Genomic DNA, 18399 nt, shown 5'->3' with positions numbered 1-18399 from the left:
TTCCATACTGGTGCATAATTCATGGTTGTTATTTTCAAACTTCTGAGATTAAATTTGACTTTCCTGTATGCCTCATAATAAAGTGTATGTTCTAAGAAAACTAAAATTGTTATGGATGGTTGTTCGCTACATGTATTGAATGGAAGTAAGAATAAATATTATTAAAATTTCCTAAGCGCTTTCATACTAAATCTTTATGCTTGTATATATTCCATTAATGTCACGTAAAAACTATTTTAGTTGATGTTCATTTAACAATAGTAAGAAATAGGGTTAAATTTGTAAAATGAATTTATGCAATGTTAGCTTTCATTTAAACACTTTTAGAATTCGTTTGATTTTGTTTTCTTTTATAGTCAATCTGCTCTTATATTTTGTTGGTTCTACTGTCATTTCAAGATATATGCAAATGTACAATCATTCAGAAAACTATTTTTGCTGAAATAATTGATACATGTACGACAATTTCCGTTATTTGAAATATTTATATCCAAATGTTTAAATATGATGTAAATATATTTTTGCCTATATGTATGATTAACTTATAATAACTTATAATAATACATATTTCCTCGCAGGATGTAGCCACAATAAGATGTGTTTGGAAATTAAACGAGAGGAAAAAATCTGTATGAAGCCATGGCCACGTTTTTAAAGACTACAAATGTCTGTAGATTCAGGTTTTCATTCCTTCAGTTTATTTACACTTCTTGATCAAATGATATGCATTATCATGTTACACACCTTTATTATGGAGCCACTGATACGAACAACGAGTGAAATACAGTGAAATACATGTGTATTAGGATGGTACAAATTCCAATCATCTGCTCCTCGATGATTGTAAATTCCTTGTTTTGAGGTTATGCCAATCATTCTAATGAAGGTAAACCTCTTTGCACATGAAAATCGATAATACCTGTTCCTTAAAAATACGATTTAGTTGCTTAACATGTTAAACATTGATATGGAATTGCCATTATATCGCTTAAAATCTGATATGTAAAGGAAATGTGTTTGAAATCATAATTATTTGATATAATTTCCCTCTGAGAAAAAATATTAAGTGCTGCTATGCAGTTCCAAGAAGGAGTTCATTAGCCCCAGTAGATTTAATAAAATGAGATTATTAACATAAATGGCGTAATTATGAAGATTGGCAACGACATGACGCTCGAGTAATTAGCAGATTATTAAAAGGCAACAGCAGTAAAACAATTATAAACCCAAAAAGAACTCACAAATATCTAATTTAAAATCATCAGAAACATTGATTATTCAGAGTAAAATTGCAACTCTGCTGAGCAAATGAGTGATATTCTAACCGGTAGCTTGACTTCTAGGAATTGCTGCAAACAAGTCTCTCTGTATCTTTAGAACAAAAAGAAATGCATCAATAGAAAATTTAATTTTAGAAAGCTATAAAGTATCGGAGAGCCACATGTTTTATATGACACGATATGGTTTGAAGGTGAAAGTAATCTGCATAACAGCAGCAGAAAAAAAATAATTAAAAACCGCAGCTTTGTGGGGAATGTCTCATGAGATGCATAATTTATAATTTATATAACTGTGTATATAAAAGAAAGATGACGTGGAAATAGTATGACACTGTGACCTCACATTCCTCTTACAGCTGAGCAGTGTGACTGAGGCAGGTTTCTGTCGAAACTGTTTGTTAAAAGCTAACTGCGTATCAACTGCGCGGGCATAGACCTTTGATCAGAAAGCATGTGAAAATCGTAAATTCTTTCGCTGCTTACTTTTAGGACGACAAGACGTTACCTGAAGGATATGAAGTTTTTGTTTCTAGCAGATTGAATGGTCGGGTTTAGGATGTTTTATTGTCGTGTACTGAATTGTTACGTCAGTTCTCCTCTTAGCTTAGACTCTCATGCTGTGTGAAGTTCACTTCGTGCTTGGATATCTTTTTTCGATTTGCGCACAATGTTTAGTTGGTGTTACTTTGAATTTAAACTACTTTTTACTGATATAGATTACCTTATTACACTGGAATCCTTAATTATTCTGAACGTCCTTCTTGTCACGGGTTCTTTTGTCGTTTTCGTCACGCATGTTTTCACGGAGATATTTTCAGGAAGATATCTTTTTTAAACATGGATTAAGATTTTGTATTATGTGGCGTTGATAGTTCGCTTATCTTCGTTGTTGTCTTGTGCATTACTATCGTCTCAAGTTCCTTTCTTGTGTTAGTCATATTTTATTTGGAATCGTTGTACACTCTGAGTAATCTGGAATTCTCTATTGATCTCGGACCTGACGGCTTTATCGGGAATACTTGTCATGAAAAAATGCCAAGTCTGTTTAAGTCAATTTATTAATATTTACCAACTTGTACAAGTAAATACAGTGCAGTTAAGAAAAGCATTAAACAAAAAAGTAATGATGAAACGTTTTCTGCTACTATAAGCACAAGGTCTGAAATTATGGAGAAGCGGGTGGTCGATTACTGTGCACAACTGATTCTTCATTTATCAACCCCAATGTGATAAACGGCAAAACCGACCTTAGGGGAAAATGAACTCAGAACATAAAGACAATAAAAGCCGCAAATTATTTTGGTCCTGCGTGCGAAAGTGATAGTTATAATCCTATCTACTATAGATACAAGGCCTGACCTTTTGGGGTTTTATGGGAAAGTGCGAGTTGATTTTGTGGAGATGATTATTATTATGATGATGAATCGGGTGGTGGACTGGCAGAATCGTTAGCACGCCAGGCGAATTGGTGAGAGCTATTTCGTGTGCCACTACGTTCTGAGTTCAAATTCTGCCAACATCAGCTTTGCCTTTCATTCTTTCGGGGTCGATTAAATAAATACCAGTTACGCACTGGGGTCAATGTAATCGACCTAATCCCTCACCCCAAATTTCAAGACTTCTGCTTCCAGTAAAAGAATTATCATTATGATGTTTAAGGCGGGTAGCTGGCAGAATCGTTAGCACGCAGGCCGAAATGCTTAGCGTTATTTCGTGTGCCACTACGTACTGAGTTCAAATTCTGCCGCAGTCGACTTTGTCTTTCATCCTTTCGGTGTCGATTAAATAAGTACCAGTTACGCAATGGTGTCAGTGTAATCGACTTAATCCCTCCCAGCAACACTTGAAGTCTTATGCGTTCAGCAGAAAGAACTGTCATTATGATGATTTAGGCAGCGAGCTGGCAGAAACCTTAGCACGCCGGGTGAAATGCTCAGCGGTTTTTGCCCGAATTTACGTTCTGAGTTCAAATTCCACCGCGGTCTAGTTTACTTTTCATCCTTTCGGGGTTAATATAAAATAAGTACCAAATGAGTACTGGGGTCGATGTACTCGACTGTCACTCCTCCGCCACCCCCCCAAAAAAATTTAAGGCCTTGTGCCTTTTGTAGAAAGGCTTATTAATATTACGATTACGATTATTATTTTCCGTTAGATTTGCATTTTATTTCATCTTCCGATCGGGTCTCTTCTTCTTCTTCTTCTTCTTCTTCTTCTTCTTCTTCTTCTTCTTCTTCTTCTTCTTATTATTATTATTATTATTATTATTATTATTATTATTATTATTATTATTATTATTATTATTATTATTATTATTATTATTGCTACCATTATTGTTATGATTATAATAGTGTTGTTGTAGAAGAAATCTTTAGAAGAAATCTTTATTGTTATACTAGACAAAAAAATAATTGCGTCACTTCTTTTTTTTACCTTCTTTTGTAATTGTGTTTATTCTCATTGCGTTTTGGGAGCTGTCTCTGTATAAAATCTTAATCCCTTTTGACAATACGTTTTGTAGTCGTGTTAAAAGAAGAAGAAATCAATATTTACATTTTCGCATTATAATCTAAATGTTCTCCTGAAAAATAATCAAGCACTGCGCATGTTTCAAAATCAATTAATATCAAATAACCTTCAAAATGTGTTGAATCTACTTTTTCTCCATTGTCAGCTTTATATATACTGAAACACTTCGGGAATTCTATAAACCATTTTATTCCTAAGCGAGTAAAATTCACATTTACAAAAGAGACACATTAAAGAAAATGTTCATCGCTAGAAAAACAATTTCATCATCATATCAGAATATTATATATAACAAATGCACTTAGGAATATTTATCTAAAGAGGTATTCTTGATTATCTATTTTTCTCCCACTCATTTATATATATAAGTTTATACATACACGCACACACAGGGATATCTATCTATCTATCTATCTATCTATCTATCTATCTATCTATATATATATATATATATATATATATATATATATATATATATATATATATATATATATATATATATATATATACAAGAAATCATAAATATACAGGGATTAGCATTGAGTTGCTTCTCCAACACACTGAAAATTTAGAAATAGCAGTCAAAGAACTACTGATTCTAAACTACAAATTTTTCTCTAAACGGATGGCGATATTTATGGCACACAGAACAAAAAACCAGAGGGAAGAGCAAAAACAAACCTGCCTTTAGTTAATTGGATACGAACGTTTCGCGGTTAAGAGAATTAAATTACTCTATTCCGCATTTTCAGCCCGATATTCTGATAAATTTGAAAGTGTCTCTAAAAAATTCACGGTAATTTCTGACCATGCGACACCAAAAACCACCGAGAAGAAAAGGCACTTACGAATTCATCGGCTAGTGAGTTCAGGCACCTCACCTCAAAGAAATCCATTCCATGTGCGTCACAAATAGTCCCGTATGAAAAAAAGTCCCGTGTGAAGGGATTACGGTTTAACCATCTAACTTAGAGGTATCAAATATAAAATATAAAATATAAAATATAAAATATACAAGAATAAGGGCAGGGAATCGTCAATTAGTAATAGAATTAATAATTAACAATTTTGCCAAGTAGTTCAGTATGAAAAAAACCTTTATCGGTAAAACCATTTATCATCATAAATATACAGGGATTACCATTGAGTTGCTTCTCCACCATACTGAAAATTTAGAAATAGCAGTCAAAGGACTACTGATTCTAAACTACAAATTTTTCTCTAAACGGATGGCGATATTTATGGCACACATAGAACAAAAAACCAGAGGGAAAAGCAAAAACAAACCTGCCTTTAGTTAATTGGCTACGAACGTTTCGCGGTTAAGAGAATGAAATTACTCTATTTCGTATCTTCAGCCCAATATTCTGGTAAATTTGAAAGTGTCTCTAAAAAATTCACGGTAATTTCTGGCCATGCGACACCAAAAACCAACGAGAAGAAAAGGCACTTACGAATTCATCGGCTAGTGAGTTCAGGCACCTCACCTCAAAGAAATCCATTCCATGTGCGTCACAAATAGTCCCGTATAAAAAAAGTCCCGTTAAATTATATATATATATATATATATATATATCTCGTTTTGGGATTTGGTTTGCAAGATGCTTTATATGAGCTCGTGTCTTGAAGTATATTTTGTTGTGTCTGGGGAGAGTCATTCTGTTTTAGTGCCTCATTATTTAACACACTAACATTTTCGTTGCGTCTTGCAACCTTTTCAATACTCGCTGACTCTGTCCGTTATCCGAGCTGCGTTCTTTTTGTTTGTTTGTACGTATGTGAGTGTCAGTGTGCGTGCGCATACACATATGTATGTACATTATTTACCACGCCATACGCCCACGGGCATATGGCGTAGTGGTTAAGAGCGCGGGCTACTAACCCCAAAATTCCTCATGCAAATACATCAGTAAAATTCCTAGAAGGATATCACAAATGTTACCTTCTTCATATGCACAAGGCATTTCGCCCTCATCGACTGTTGAATCTTTAGAAGAATCTAGTGAGTAATTCCTCAACATTTCAACAGTGGTGCCAACTCGCACATTGGCGCACCAGCACACACTGATACAGTGCAGCCTATATAGAGCAATATGGTGGTATTTATCCATTCTCCCACTACTATAATGGCCTTCCTTACTCGGAGTTAGATGCTCTCGTAACTTCAGCACACATGCACCCACCGCATTTTCCTCTATTTTCCAATGCGCCAATGCATGGCAGATTTCCTTCGTTCACCGACACTTTTTCGAAACCTACCAGTCTTTCCAATTCTTTTCACCAGAGCATCAATCACTGGAATCTCCAGCCGCCCTTTTCTCTTAAACTGATGTCGCCCTGTTTAAAAGCAATATTAACGGTTTCTGTCTGACTAAACTCAGGAATTCCTGAAGGAATGAGAGTGGGTGTTCCATCTTGAATCTTCAGCAGACAGATATATATATGTATGTGTGTGCGCGCGCGCGAGTGTATGTGTGTGTGCTTTGATAATGCATAGCTCCATCCATAATATACCATCAAAATACATACCAGAAAGGTTCAATTGGTTTCGAAGCCATGCCTTGATTTTTCCCTTGGACATGAGCAGTACGATTGTGGTTTTCAATTCATGCTGGTGCAGCGATTAGGAAACGACAGACACGTCTAGCAGCATATGTTCAGAGAGCTTACCACTTACATTGTCATGCCTCCATTCCAGTATCGAAATTTTAATTAGTGATTTGCTCTTTTATTGTGGATCCACTAGACTCCTCACTCAGAAAAACTGTCGCTGCTATGTAAAGACTCACAATGACCTGGCTAACAATCCGCTTCAGATCAGAGCAATAATTTTCAAGTTATGAATATCTTAAAGGACATTTTCCAAGGGGACAGTGTATTTTGTTTATTTTGTCATTAATTCTTTTGTTGTTTTCCTCTACAATGCATTTGAAACTGCAAGGGATAACAATGGAACTCGTAATCTTTTGTGGATGTCCTGAACGTCTGCAATGAAAGTGGTATCAATGAAGAAAGATATAGCTGGAGTTAATAACAATATTTTCAGCTGAGATAAGAGGAATTTGGCCCAATGAAGTGTTCGTATTTGATTACTGAACGTGGGAAATCACTCACCCGAAGCCGGAATCTGCGCATCAACAATCGTCTCATCTCTGTTCTTCCACATAAAGATAGTATTTATACATAGGCATTAAAAATTGATCATACGAAGGTCCGGAGTATGGTACACCAGACTTCGAGAAATATGACAGGTGGAGCTCTCCTCTAACACGTCAATATCTCAGAATACATTTATAGTACCGCTGCTGATACCAACATTTCGGACACCTAATTGGTCTGTAGAGGAAATCCCACAAAAACTTGCAAGGACCTGATAACAGATGAAACTACACAAACAATATAGACAGGCTCTAATTTATAAAAGGCGAAGGAAATAAGGGCTTGGGAACAGTGAAGTTGAGCATTGGATGTCGTATATCTCTCAGACAACATCTTCTAAACCATCTACAACAGTAAATATATCAAACTATGGCTGGAAAGCAAAGAAAACAAAATCTTATGAACAGAAATTGCACTCTTCTTGACTTTTCATTTACCCTTAAAAACGGCCAGACTTATTTTCCTTGTCATTTTATTTATGCATTCATCATGTATTCCCACTTTCAAATGCACACTCTCGAGCCATGCCAGGCTCATGAGGACCGGTTTCCCGCGTTCTCAATGACGTATATATATTCCCCACCTTGACGGGACGCCCGTCTGTCGCAGGATTACTCATTTTTGCCAGCTGAGTGGACTGGAGCAACGTGAAATGAAGTGTTTGTTCAACACCTCGCCAGATCCAGGAATCGAAATTACAATATTACGTTCATGATCCAATACCTTAAACACTGAGGCACACATCTTCACATACCAACAAAATCTCCCACACTAATTGTAAGTCCATTCATCGCATCTGCAATATTTTATATCGAATTCACCCCTTAAATTCCTTGTGTATTCTAGAACCCGCCCACCCAATCAAAACATGCCTTTCTGTTTCTCTTCTTTTTCTTACTCCTTATATTTTTTCTCTTTTTCGTTTATTCTGCTTTGTCTTCTTCTTTACTTTCCTTTCTATTTCCTCTTATTTCTTATTATTTTTTCGTGCTTTCTTATCCTCCTTTTCGTTCTTTCCTTTCACATATTTTCCTTCCGCTATCCAACGACAGAAATACAATGCAAAAATTCCATTATTTCTTCAATCTTAACGTGCGCTCACACGTGAAACTCAGAGCTGTAAGCGACTAACTCAAACAAAATAAAATATTATTAACCTGTAGTATGGCATCCAGTATACATTTTCTTTCCGACAGTCATCGCTAAACAGATTCATATACACACACACACACACACACACACACACACACACACACACACACACACACATATATATATATATATATATATATATATATATATATATATATATATATATATATATATATATATATATATATATATATATATATATATATGTATATATATATATATTCGCTGATATTATTCCACCATTTGAACACTTTGTGTGAAAGCGGTGTCTTGCGGTAGAACTGCATTAAAAATATATATTCATTAAAATATATATTAAATTTGTCAGTGAGAGAAACATAGAGATACGTGGTATGTATACTGAATATTTCTGAGACACACTGTGACAGATAATATATTACAAAAATATTCTTTATAGTAACACATACTGACAGATATCTTAAGTCACATTAACGAGAGAAAATACGTCAAAAAATTTCATGCGATAATTTTTTTTTTTTTTTTACACAGAATCTAAAACCTCTACATAGTCTCGCCTAAAAAGATTATCCTAAAATTGTCAGAAATGTTTATAAAATAGTTAATCGCATTATTAACTGGACGACTGCCAAGTCTACGAAAATGCTGCATATGGAAAATTTTATTTCAGTGCTTGAAAATTTTCTGAATTATTATGCAAATGAGTTTGAACTATTTTAAACATCAATATTCTAATTTGGATAGAACCAGTCTACTATATATTTAGAGTAGCAGCCTTGCCAACGTTTATTCACGAACACTTAGTCATATACACGCATATGTATGTATATATATGATATCATATTGCATTTTATATGCATGAGCATGTAGTTATATATATATATATGAAGATATGTCTGTGTGTGTGAGAGTGTGTGTGTGTGTGTGTGTGTGGATGCGTATGTATTATAACTCCGATTACAATGGTTCCGTAAATTATAGAGGCATATGGAAGTCAAACACGCCATTAATTGGCTACACAGAATTACGCAGAGCATACACTGAAGCGATCCGTTATCGAAGCATAGAAGGTATCGATAAATTGCATTCCTTGTTGTTAGGTAATCCACAAATCCAATAATATTACGAAGTATCGACGAAGAGTGGAACCGTAAGTGGGACAATACAACAATTATACGAATAGACGAATAGGTTTTCAGTTTCGATTACAATTGTTTTATTCGAAGATTTTAGTAAGCATAATACATTTATTTAGATTAGCATTACACTATGTATCTCCCAAATTCATCAGGCAAACGTGTGAGACAACTGAAAAATGACTTCCAGAGTAATCTATAGACTTCTATTGCGTAATCTAACTACGTGTCTTACGATTGCGTCAAAATAGAAAAAAACTTCTCCCACTGAAACAATTGGCATATCATAATCAAGCGTATCTATTTTACATCGCATTCCTTGTGAAAACAATAAACTGATATGAGGGCAAGTTATTGTTGAGAAAATTTCGGGTTGTAGACTAGTACTCTAAAGTTGGTTTCGGGCTTTTTCCCACTAAGTAATGTGATTCAAGTTCCACTCTGTTCAATTCACCCATTTGACCGGTAGACATAAATACAATGCAAATATATGCTGGGACAAATTCGGTTGATTGAACTACATACTATACATTCTTATGAATTCTTCATTATCAAAATTATATATGAATGATAGAACCATACTCGGACACTAATCAAAGACCAGGTCTAATATTTTGTACTGGGATCTATTTATTCTTCCCTCATCATTTATACATTTACATAAACGCCTCTATGTGTATTCTTTATAGTATACTCTGCAAGTCATAATATACATACGCTACAGCAAATATTTTCGTTAGAAATCATAACATGTAAGACGTGTGTCCGTATTTCTAAGCCATAAATGCTTACAAAAACAATAAACTTAGGGCTTTAGTAGTCGTGGTTTGCCTTCAAAAAACGTCTGTCAGATCTTCCAATTATGAAAATTTTAAATTTAAGAAGAAAATTCAACTAGATTATATGATTCGGGTTATACGGTATCCGAAGAAGAAAACGAAAAAGAAAAAAGAAACTTCCAAAACGATGATCAATGATGGAATGCCTTTAGATCGTTTGAAGATAGAATATGACGCATGAAATATAATTCGTATTTGCCCCAATCATTTTTCTCTACAAAGAAGAAACATCCATCTCCCAAATGTACAAGTGAAGGAAACTAAAATTCCGACCTCTTTGTTCTTTATTCGACCAGACCACCAAATGTCAATATGCATCGATATTCAAAATGCAATTCTATTCTTCCTTCGATCGTGTCCTACTTTTCGATTAGGGCCAAAGTTTTTTCACTATGTTCATTGTGAAGCAACAGGTTTCTCACTGGCTCATTCCTAATCACTTTTGTACTTTTCGACAATGTATGGGTCTACGTGTCTTGGAGTCTTGTGATGTGTGTGTGGCACAGCAAAACACGTACTTTTCATATTTTCCAATCACATTCATAGCATTACACTGATTTTGAATTAACTCATTTCGTATTGGCTCCCACAATAATATTTCTAGCATGGATATTTTCCTGGACCTTTTTGTTATCCGCCGCTATTAGTTTCCCGTCTTCGTACCAATTATGTTTTACTTCCGTGTAAAAATGCACGTGAGACGGTGCAACTGAAGAGACATGTACGCAGAGTCTTGCCCGGTGTGTTCCTACTAAATGCTTAATCGAGGCAAACAACCTTTCAAACTGCTCATACTCGACGCAGTAGTTCAATGTTCTTGTATCCTCAATTTCTCTCCAAATCCGACTATTATTCAGCCTTGTGCTATTTTTTCGGATCGTATGAATTTTGTTTTCGTGCAGTTTAGATTGAGGCCTACTACTACGTGGAAGGTGTCTAGATTTGTCAGCATGGCTCGTAGATGATATATGGTTTCTAAGATGAGCACTACAATGATGGCTATGATCGGAGATATGCTATTAGTCCACCGTTGTTGACTTCCCTTTCTGATTGATATTTCAAGACATGCGGCGAAAAGCTTTGGACTGATGTTCATATGGGATTTCACAGATGATTTACATTGGTGTTCAATCTCGATTGCACCTCCCATAGAAATTTAGCGTGTTCTGTCTCCACTCCTTCCGTCTCCAGAATCTGTAACACCGCACTGCCCGCGAAGGGAACTTTGTAATCGGAGGCATTTTCATGATAGATGACGTCGATTGAAATAGAAAGCTTATCCTGTTTCGATCTTTCTAGAAACTTCGTGAGAATATTCAGGAAGCCTGTCTTTTATATTACGGATGAATTACGAAATTCTTCAGAGTAAAAAAATGCAGAAATAATTCGGTCATTTTTAAACGTATCAAAGGACTACCTCAAAATCATTTCATTTGTATCATTTGATATTTTCGAACACAATTATATAATTATATAGGAACTTTGGAGAAATAGATCACATTCTTTTATAAACAATATACATATTTAAATATACATAATATATAAACATGCAACTGCTGTAGGAAAAATAACATTATGCAACTCTTGTATAAATTCCTAAATCGTCTGAGAATCAATTACATACCATGGTGAAAGTTTAACGGGATAATAAAAGAGAATATTTAATAAAGAGATGACTTAATAAATAGAAAATTTTACAGGCACGTTCTGCATCAGGTATTTTGATGCTGAACGTAATTGGATCAATATTAATATGCCTGAAAATTAGTTCAAAATTTGAATCTAATATTCAGTGCTCCGTTATTTATGGTTGGAATTAATTTTTATCGACGATATGATGGATATTTGGCAATATAATGCTTTGAATCCAGAAGCAGTTTAATCAAAATGCAAAGAAAAATATTAACTCATAATTGTTTTGATTAATTTATGTGTAATTCATTTTTAATATTATATTTTTTGTTTGTATAATTAAATCTATTAAAAAGGCCTGGCGGAAATGATTAGATAATTATGAGGGTTATACAACGCAGCAAACAGCCATCTTTGCTACTAATGCTACTTGATATCTTAACGGTTTCTTAGTGAGGCAAGAAGACTCTGTTCAAAAAAGATATGAGTATTAAAACATATGCTTCATAGAAGAGCATTAGAAGCAAAGACGTTGTCAGACGTGAATGTAGATCTTGAAGCACACGAACCATTCCTTCAAATATATTTCGACTGCGTAAAATGGACGAATACTTATTAGGGCCCAGTACTATGATACAAATTGCGGATAAGTGACAAGCAGCATTATTTGATATATATAAAAATATATATATATATAAATAGGCACAGGTGTGGTTATATGGGTCTTCTCAATCATATGGGTCTGGGTTCAGCCCCGCTGTATGGTACCTTGGGCAAGTGTCTTCTACTACGTCCTCAGACCAACCAACGACTTGTGAGTGGATTTGGAACTGAAAGAAGCCCATCATGTATATATATATATATATATATATATATATATATATATATATATATATATATATATATATATATATATATATATATATATAAGAAAATGGAGGGGAATATGTGGTTTCCATCAACTTGCAGACATTGTATTATGCCAATTTACCTGTTTATTTTTCAACTAAGAGGACAATAATAGCACTATAGAAACACATCTGACATATTATGTCATATCAGTAATCAAAAATTAAAAAGGACTTCTAGTGACTAGATGTCCTTTTTAATTCTTAATTACCGATATGACATATGTCATATGTGTTTGTATATTGTTTTTATTTTCCTCTTAGTTGAAAAATAAACAGGTAAATTGACATTGTACAATGTCTGCAAGTTGATGAATACCACATATTCCCCTTCCATTTAATTATTGCTATATAAATTAAGGGTAAAATTTCCTTTTCCCGCACCCATTTATTGCACTTCGTGAAAGCACTACTGTAATAATAATTGGGGATCCTTCCGGCAGTATATTGGATAGATATCATCCCTTAGTGGGTTGGATTCACAACCCTTAAAGATGAAAACGTATTGAAAACTTTGTGTAGGACTCTGAGCAGGTATCGGGAAGCTTTTGGCAAAACTTGATGCAGATTCCTTGCTCAACTTTCTGTGCCATGGTCAATGAGACGATCACACGCTACACACGTCCATTCCAAAGATTGCTGTAAACAGCGGAAGAAAGCTAGAGCGTTAAAACTTAGTGCACATGCACAACAGAGTTCAAAGTCAATCTTTGCCAAGCGGTTTCACTCTGCGCTTTTAGCTTCATTACTATGGCAACAGTCCGGATACTTATTGATCAGACCACGTAATTAGAAGGCGTGTAGATGATGAGTGGTATAAAGCATTACTGCATGAAATCTCTCTCCTCATGCAGATATGGTGTTGTTTGTCGTGGCGGTATCTAAATAAGTTGCTATTTTGTAGATCAGTAATTATATTATTGCATATTTGGTCACATATTCTAACAACATTTCTTTCTAATCCTATGCCATATTCATTCTTATTATTGACTGCATTTAGTATGTCGGTTCTCTATGATACATAACATGTTCATTCCTATTATATTTTGGAGTGTCTGCAAAATAAACCTGTCCCCAAGATATGCCCTGTCAAATTCTCCATTCTCATGGCAAAATGTTTCTGAGAAATTTTGTTTAATCCAATAAGAACTGTGGAAAGTAAAGAAAATTTCGTGATGTTCATAGTTGTACTAATGTCAGACTTGTTACAGTCACATATAATTTGAGGAACTTGAGAATTGCGTGGAAAGATTTCTAGAAATCGCCAATTAAGACTTCTCTATAGCAAATTGGATAAATCAAAACTTAGCTTCTATTTTATTGACATAGTTAAACTACTTAATAGTATCACCGCTATATTTTCATTAGATTACTTTTATATGCGATATATTACATAAGTTATTAAAGCTTTCCTTCTCTGCATTTACTAACAATATATCGGCATCTGATCATGGGGTTTAAATGCCTGCATTTGTGGCTGCGTGCGGAAGCATTTATAGGATCATTGAGTTTGTTATGCTAAGCGTTCTAATTTGAATTGTATGGTTTCAACTTACCCCTCGTTATTCACAGGTTTAAGACTAGACTTTGGCATGTGTAGTTATATTATTTTGTAATCTGTTGTATTATTTCCAGTCACGTATTCAATTATTTCATCATCTCACTTCACAAATAATTTCTCAAATTTTGGAAGGGATTCAGATGCGCTGTTAATTAATTCTGCAAACTATTGCTTCGATTCTTTAACTACACATTTTTATCAGATTATTCAGACCCCTTTCAGGTCATTGATAAAAACAGCATTCTTATTTAACTTGAAAAGAAACTTATCGGCAGCTGAATTTGATATGCATTTATCGAAGCTAAAGGCTTTATTATTCATTATTCTTTGTATGTTTCCATGTTTTCGGTAAGTCGCTTCATGTACAACCTTCTGTGGGATTGCCATTAATTTTCACAGAACAAATGATTGTATATCTGTCCGTAATATCTGTGTCTTGTACTCTAATAGATTACAGCACTCAGTCATATGGAATTCGTTGAAAGCACATCCAGTAAAATGGTAGCGAATGAGAAGAAGTGTAACCAATATTCAAGTTAAAGTATAAATAAATTATTTGTTCAGCTCGAAACCGAATTATGTGGAAACTGGGGTTACTCAAACATAATTACTCGAGCTGAGATTCTCAACAGGCTATTCTGATTACAGTTATTCTTCGAAAAGGTAGGGGGCGGGATTCTTTCATCATAACACACCTTGACGTAATGTTATATGTGGTACGTTTTCATGAAACATAAAAAAATACCAGCTTGGATTGACATTAAAATAGTAAAATAATTATACGTAAATCATACGCACTTAACATCGCTGTACATGAACCATATGTTTTACTCAATAGTTTTTTAGCAATATAGCCATAAATGAGATGGAGTTTGATGGAAGGGATTAGAATTAACGATTGAATATGTCACAGATTGGATGGAGATACTGAATGAGATACTGAATAAACGCTCAATAATGCATAGATCATGAAATAATAGATGAATGTTTGAATAAATGAAGGAAGGAATATACAGGAGTGGTTGTGTAGCATGTTGCTTGCAGACCAACCACATGGTTCCGGCTTCAGTTCCACTGCGTGGCACCTTGGGCAGCTGTCTTCTACTATAGCCTCGGGCCCACCAAAGCCTTGTCAGTAGATTTGGTAGGTGGAAACTGAAAAAAGTCCGTCGTATATATATTTGGCTGTAGAAATGAGTTGCGACGTCAGAGGTGCCAAGCTGGTGGGGTGGAGAGGGGAGACCGGTATGCATGGGCAACTGCTGGTCTTCTATAAACACAACCTTGCCCGGACTTGTGCCTGGGAGGGTAACTTTCTAGGTGCAATCCCATGGTCAGTCGTGACCGAAGGGGATCTCAGCTCGTATGTAGAACACGATTTTAAATGAAAACTATTTTCACTCACTGTATTGAGAAATTGGCGATAAATACAAGATCAATGTGCGAACTTTATGTCTAAATACGCTAAATAAAAAGGAAAATAGCTTTTTTTTTTATTCCACAGATATATAAATTTCGTTACGTTTCTAGTCTTCAGTATCTTCTCTCTGGGGCGGAAATATTCACGTAACCCCGCCCAATATCACTCTGAAATTTATCCCACTTCGTATTCTCATTAACTTATACTCACTCTCTTGTAAGATCAAATTTGTAATCAATTTTGTTGAGCAATATAATCAGGCCAAGTCATTCTTTTACACACTGTAGTTAATGCACGTTTTCCCTTCTAAGAAATTAATAAATTTAGTTATTGTATGCTACTCGCAATTTACACAGAGGTGATTTGATTTTCATTCCGGCTTTGGAACAGCATCAATTAGAGGAACGGATACAACATTGACATGAATTAGAATGTTGGTTTCACAGCTTCTTCCACCAGAAGACCATGGTTTTATTCAGTGATTCCTTCTCAGTTTTGATATTCAAAAATATATATCCCATCAGTAAGAGAGATTCAGAGACGGAGGGGAAGAAACACAGAGAAATAAAAAGAGGGCTGTGTGTGTGTGTGTGTGTGTGTGTTGCGTGTGTGTGTGTGTGTGCGTGTGTGTGTGCGTGCGTGTGTGTGTATGTGTGTGTGTGTGTGTGTGCATATCTGCTTTTGTTTGCAATTACTTACATATAACGATAATGTTACATTTTTTTACAGGATATATGAGACTATTATCTAATATTTAAACTGAACAATATCGCTGTTTACTTTAAAATATTCAATATTGCCTTTTATAGTTACCATTTTATTCTGTATCATATATTACATTTCATTACATTTCTTTATATTGTAAAATTTGTAATTTCTTCTGTTACATCCCATAAACCTTGAGATGGTAACCAATTTGACATTATGTGAAAAACTAAAACAATTCATATTGCAACTAAGATCATAATTTAAGCCGAGTTAGGCCAACTATTGACCAACAACAAACCATGTTTTTCTTATTAATGGTGTACATTTCTACACATATGTTAAAATATATTTGCAATATTTTTTATTATGAATGATTTATGAAGATTTTCCGTAATACTTATAAATATTATTTAAAAATTATTGTCATGCACTTTTACAATATTATTATTTTTATTTTTATTCTACACTCAATTTTGTTTTCATCTCTTGCTACACATATTCCCGACACCTAGATCGATATTATTATTATTGTTATTATTATTATTATTATTATTATTATTATTATTATTATTATTATTATTATTATTATTATTATTATTATTATTACTATTATTTTATAACAGCTTATTTTGCTGGGTATAATGAAAACTGTCAGCTTTCCACAGCTAGCGGACTTAAAGTGACAGCTATTTACTGGTCATTATTTTTGTTGTTGTTTTTGTTGTTGTTGTATTATTATTATTATTATTATTATTATTATTATTATTATTATTATTATTATTATGTAAATGCTGATGTAACCTCATTATCTCTTAATAGCTGTCTTTAGACACATTGCGCCAAACAAGAGAGTATTCTAAACTATTGTGTTCTCCTCAAATGAATAACGTTTTATAAATGTACTCTCTTTTACTTCAGTCTCTACGAATGATCCACAAGCACGCCCAGGTTAGTCTAGTTCTAAATATGCCTAAGCTATGAGGTTGTCCACTGTCGTAGGTAGATCTATGTTTGCTTCACATGGTTGCTTCTATCGTCACTGCCGGTCCTGCCTGTAAATATGTCCTTCCATCTGACTCTTGTTTATCTATTTCTCTCTTTCTTTCTCCCTCTCTTTTTCTCTCTCTCATATATATATATATATATATATATATATATATATATATATATATATATATATATATATATATAAATGTTTATGTCATTATAGATGTGTAATTGTATGTCTTCGTTTATTTAAATCAATATTTTATACTCTCTCTTTCCCTCTGTCTCGCTCATTCATTATGTATATATATATATATATATATATATATATATATATATATATATATATATATATATATATACTGCACCAATTTTAAATACATTTGTTCTCTGCATATGTATCTTTCTGTTTATCTTTTTCTTTCTATATATTTAATATATTCAACTTTTCCTCGGTGTTGATTTCAATGTATTCCGTGACCATTTGTGTATGAATTATTTTTTATTTGAATTATTTTTTATTTGCAATTTGTCCATAAACAAGCGATCAAGTTATTATAACGAACAAAAAACAAAGACGTCATAAATGTATTCCCCTAAAGAACACCAACAAAAGAGGAAAGCATTGTTTTTTGTCCAATCAAAACATAAGTTCCACACTCATTGTATTTTGCAGCAACCAACGTATTTTTTAATGACTCACTATTTGAACATAAGATTTGGATGTATCTGTTTTCGTTTTGTTGATATACGCATTAATGTAAGTCTAAACCAACAGAAAATTAGAGTAACAAACAAAAGTGAAAAAAGAATTTCATCAGTTTGACTGGAGCATCAACTATATTGAAACCGTGTACGCACACCTATACTGACACACAGACGAGCGTGCAAAATACACACACTGCAGAGTTTCTTGTTTTGTACTCATAAAGCATTATGTGCCTCAAATGCTCTTTGGATACTTCCATGTTAGAAAGGGTTTTAATCAAAGAAATTTTTAATTTATGATTCTGTAAAATAATATTTAATTATTTTAAATGTACACAAATGCATAAAAATAATTTTTAATTCAATTAGACATTCTAAAATACTATTACATTTCATTCAAT

The 18399-nt window shown here is 33.8% G+C and overlaps 1 protein-coding gene across 30 annotated transcripts in view; it reads left to right on the top strand.

Moving 5' to 3' along the window:
* The window catches only part of LOC106881627 (protein lev-9), a 654521-nt gene that overhangs the window by 521117 nt on the left and 115005 nt on the right, over positions 1-18399 (top strand). For 20 of the 30 annotated variants that reach the window (XM_089356222.1, XM_089356227.1, XM_089356218.1 and 17 more), the window contains one exon: positions 17222-17251. The exons of the other annotated variants lie outside the window; for them this stretch is intronic. In XM_089356222.1, coding sequence (XP_089212348.1) covers positions 17222-17251 — 30 coding nt within the window. The remainder of the gene's footprint in view (positions 1-17221; positions 17252-18399) is intronic. 30 annotated transcript variants of the gene reach the window in all.

Source organism: Octopus bimaculoides, chromosome 8, assembly GCF_046866305.1.
Source record: "Octopus bimaculoides isolate indiv1 chromosome 8, ASM4686630v1, whole genome shotgun sequence".
Taxonomy (NCBI): Eukaryota; Metazoa; Mollusca; class Cephalopoda; order Octopoda; family Octopodidae; genus Octopus; species Octopus bimaculoides.
This window is presented reverse-complemented; position numbering and strand designations above follow the sequence as displayed.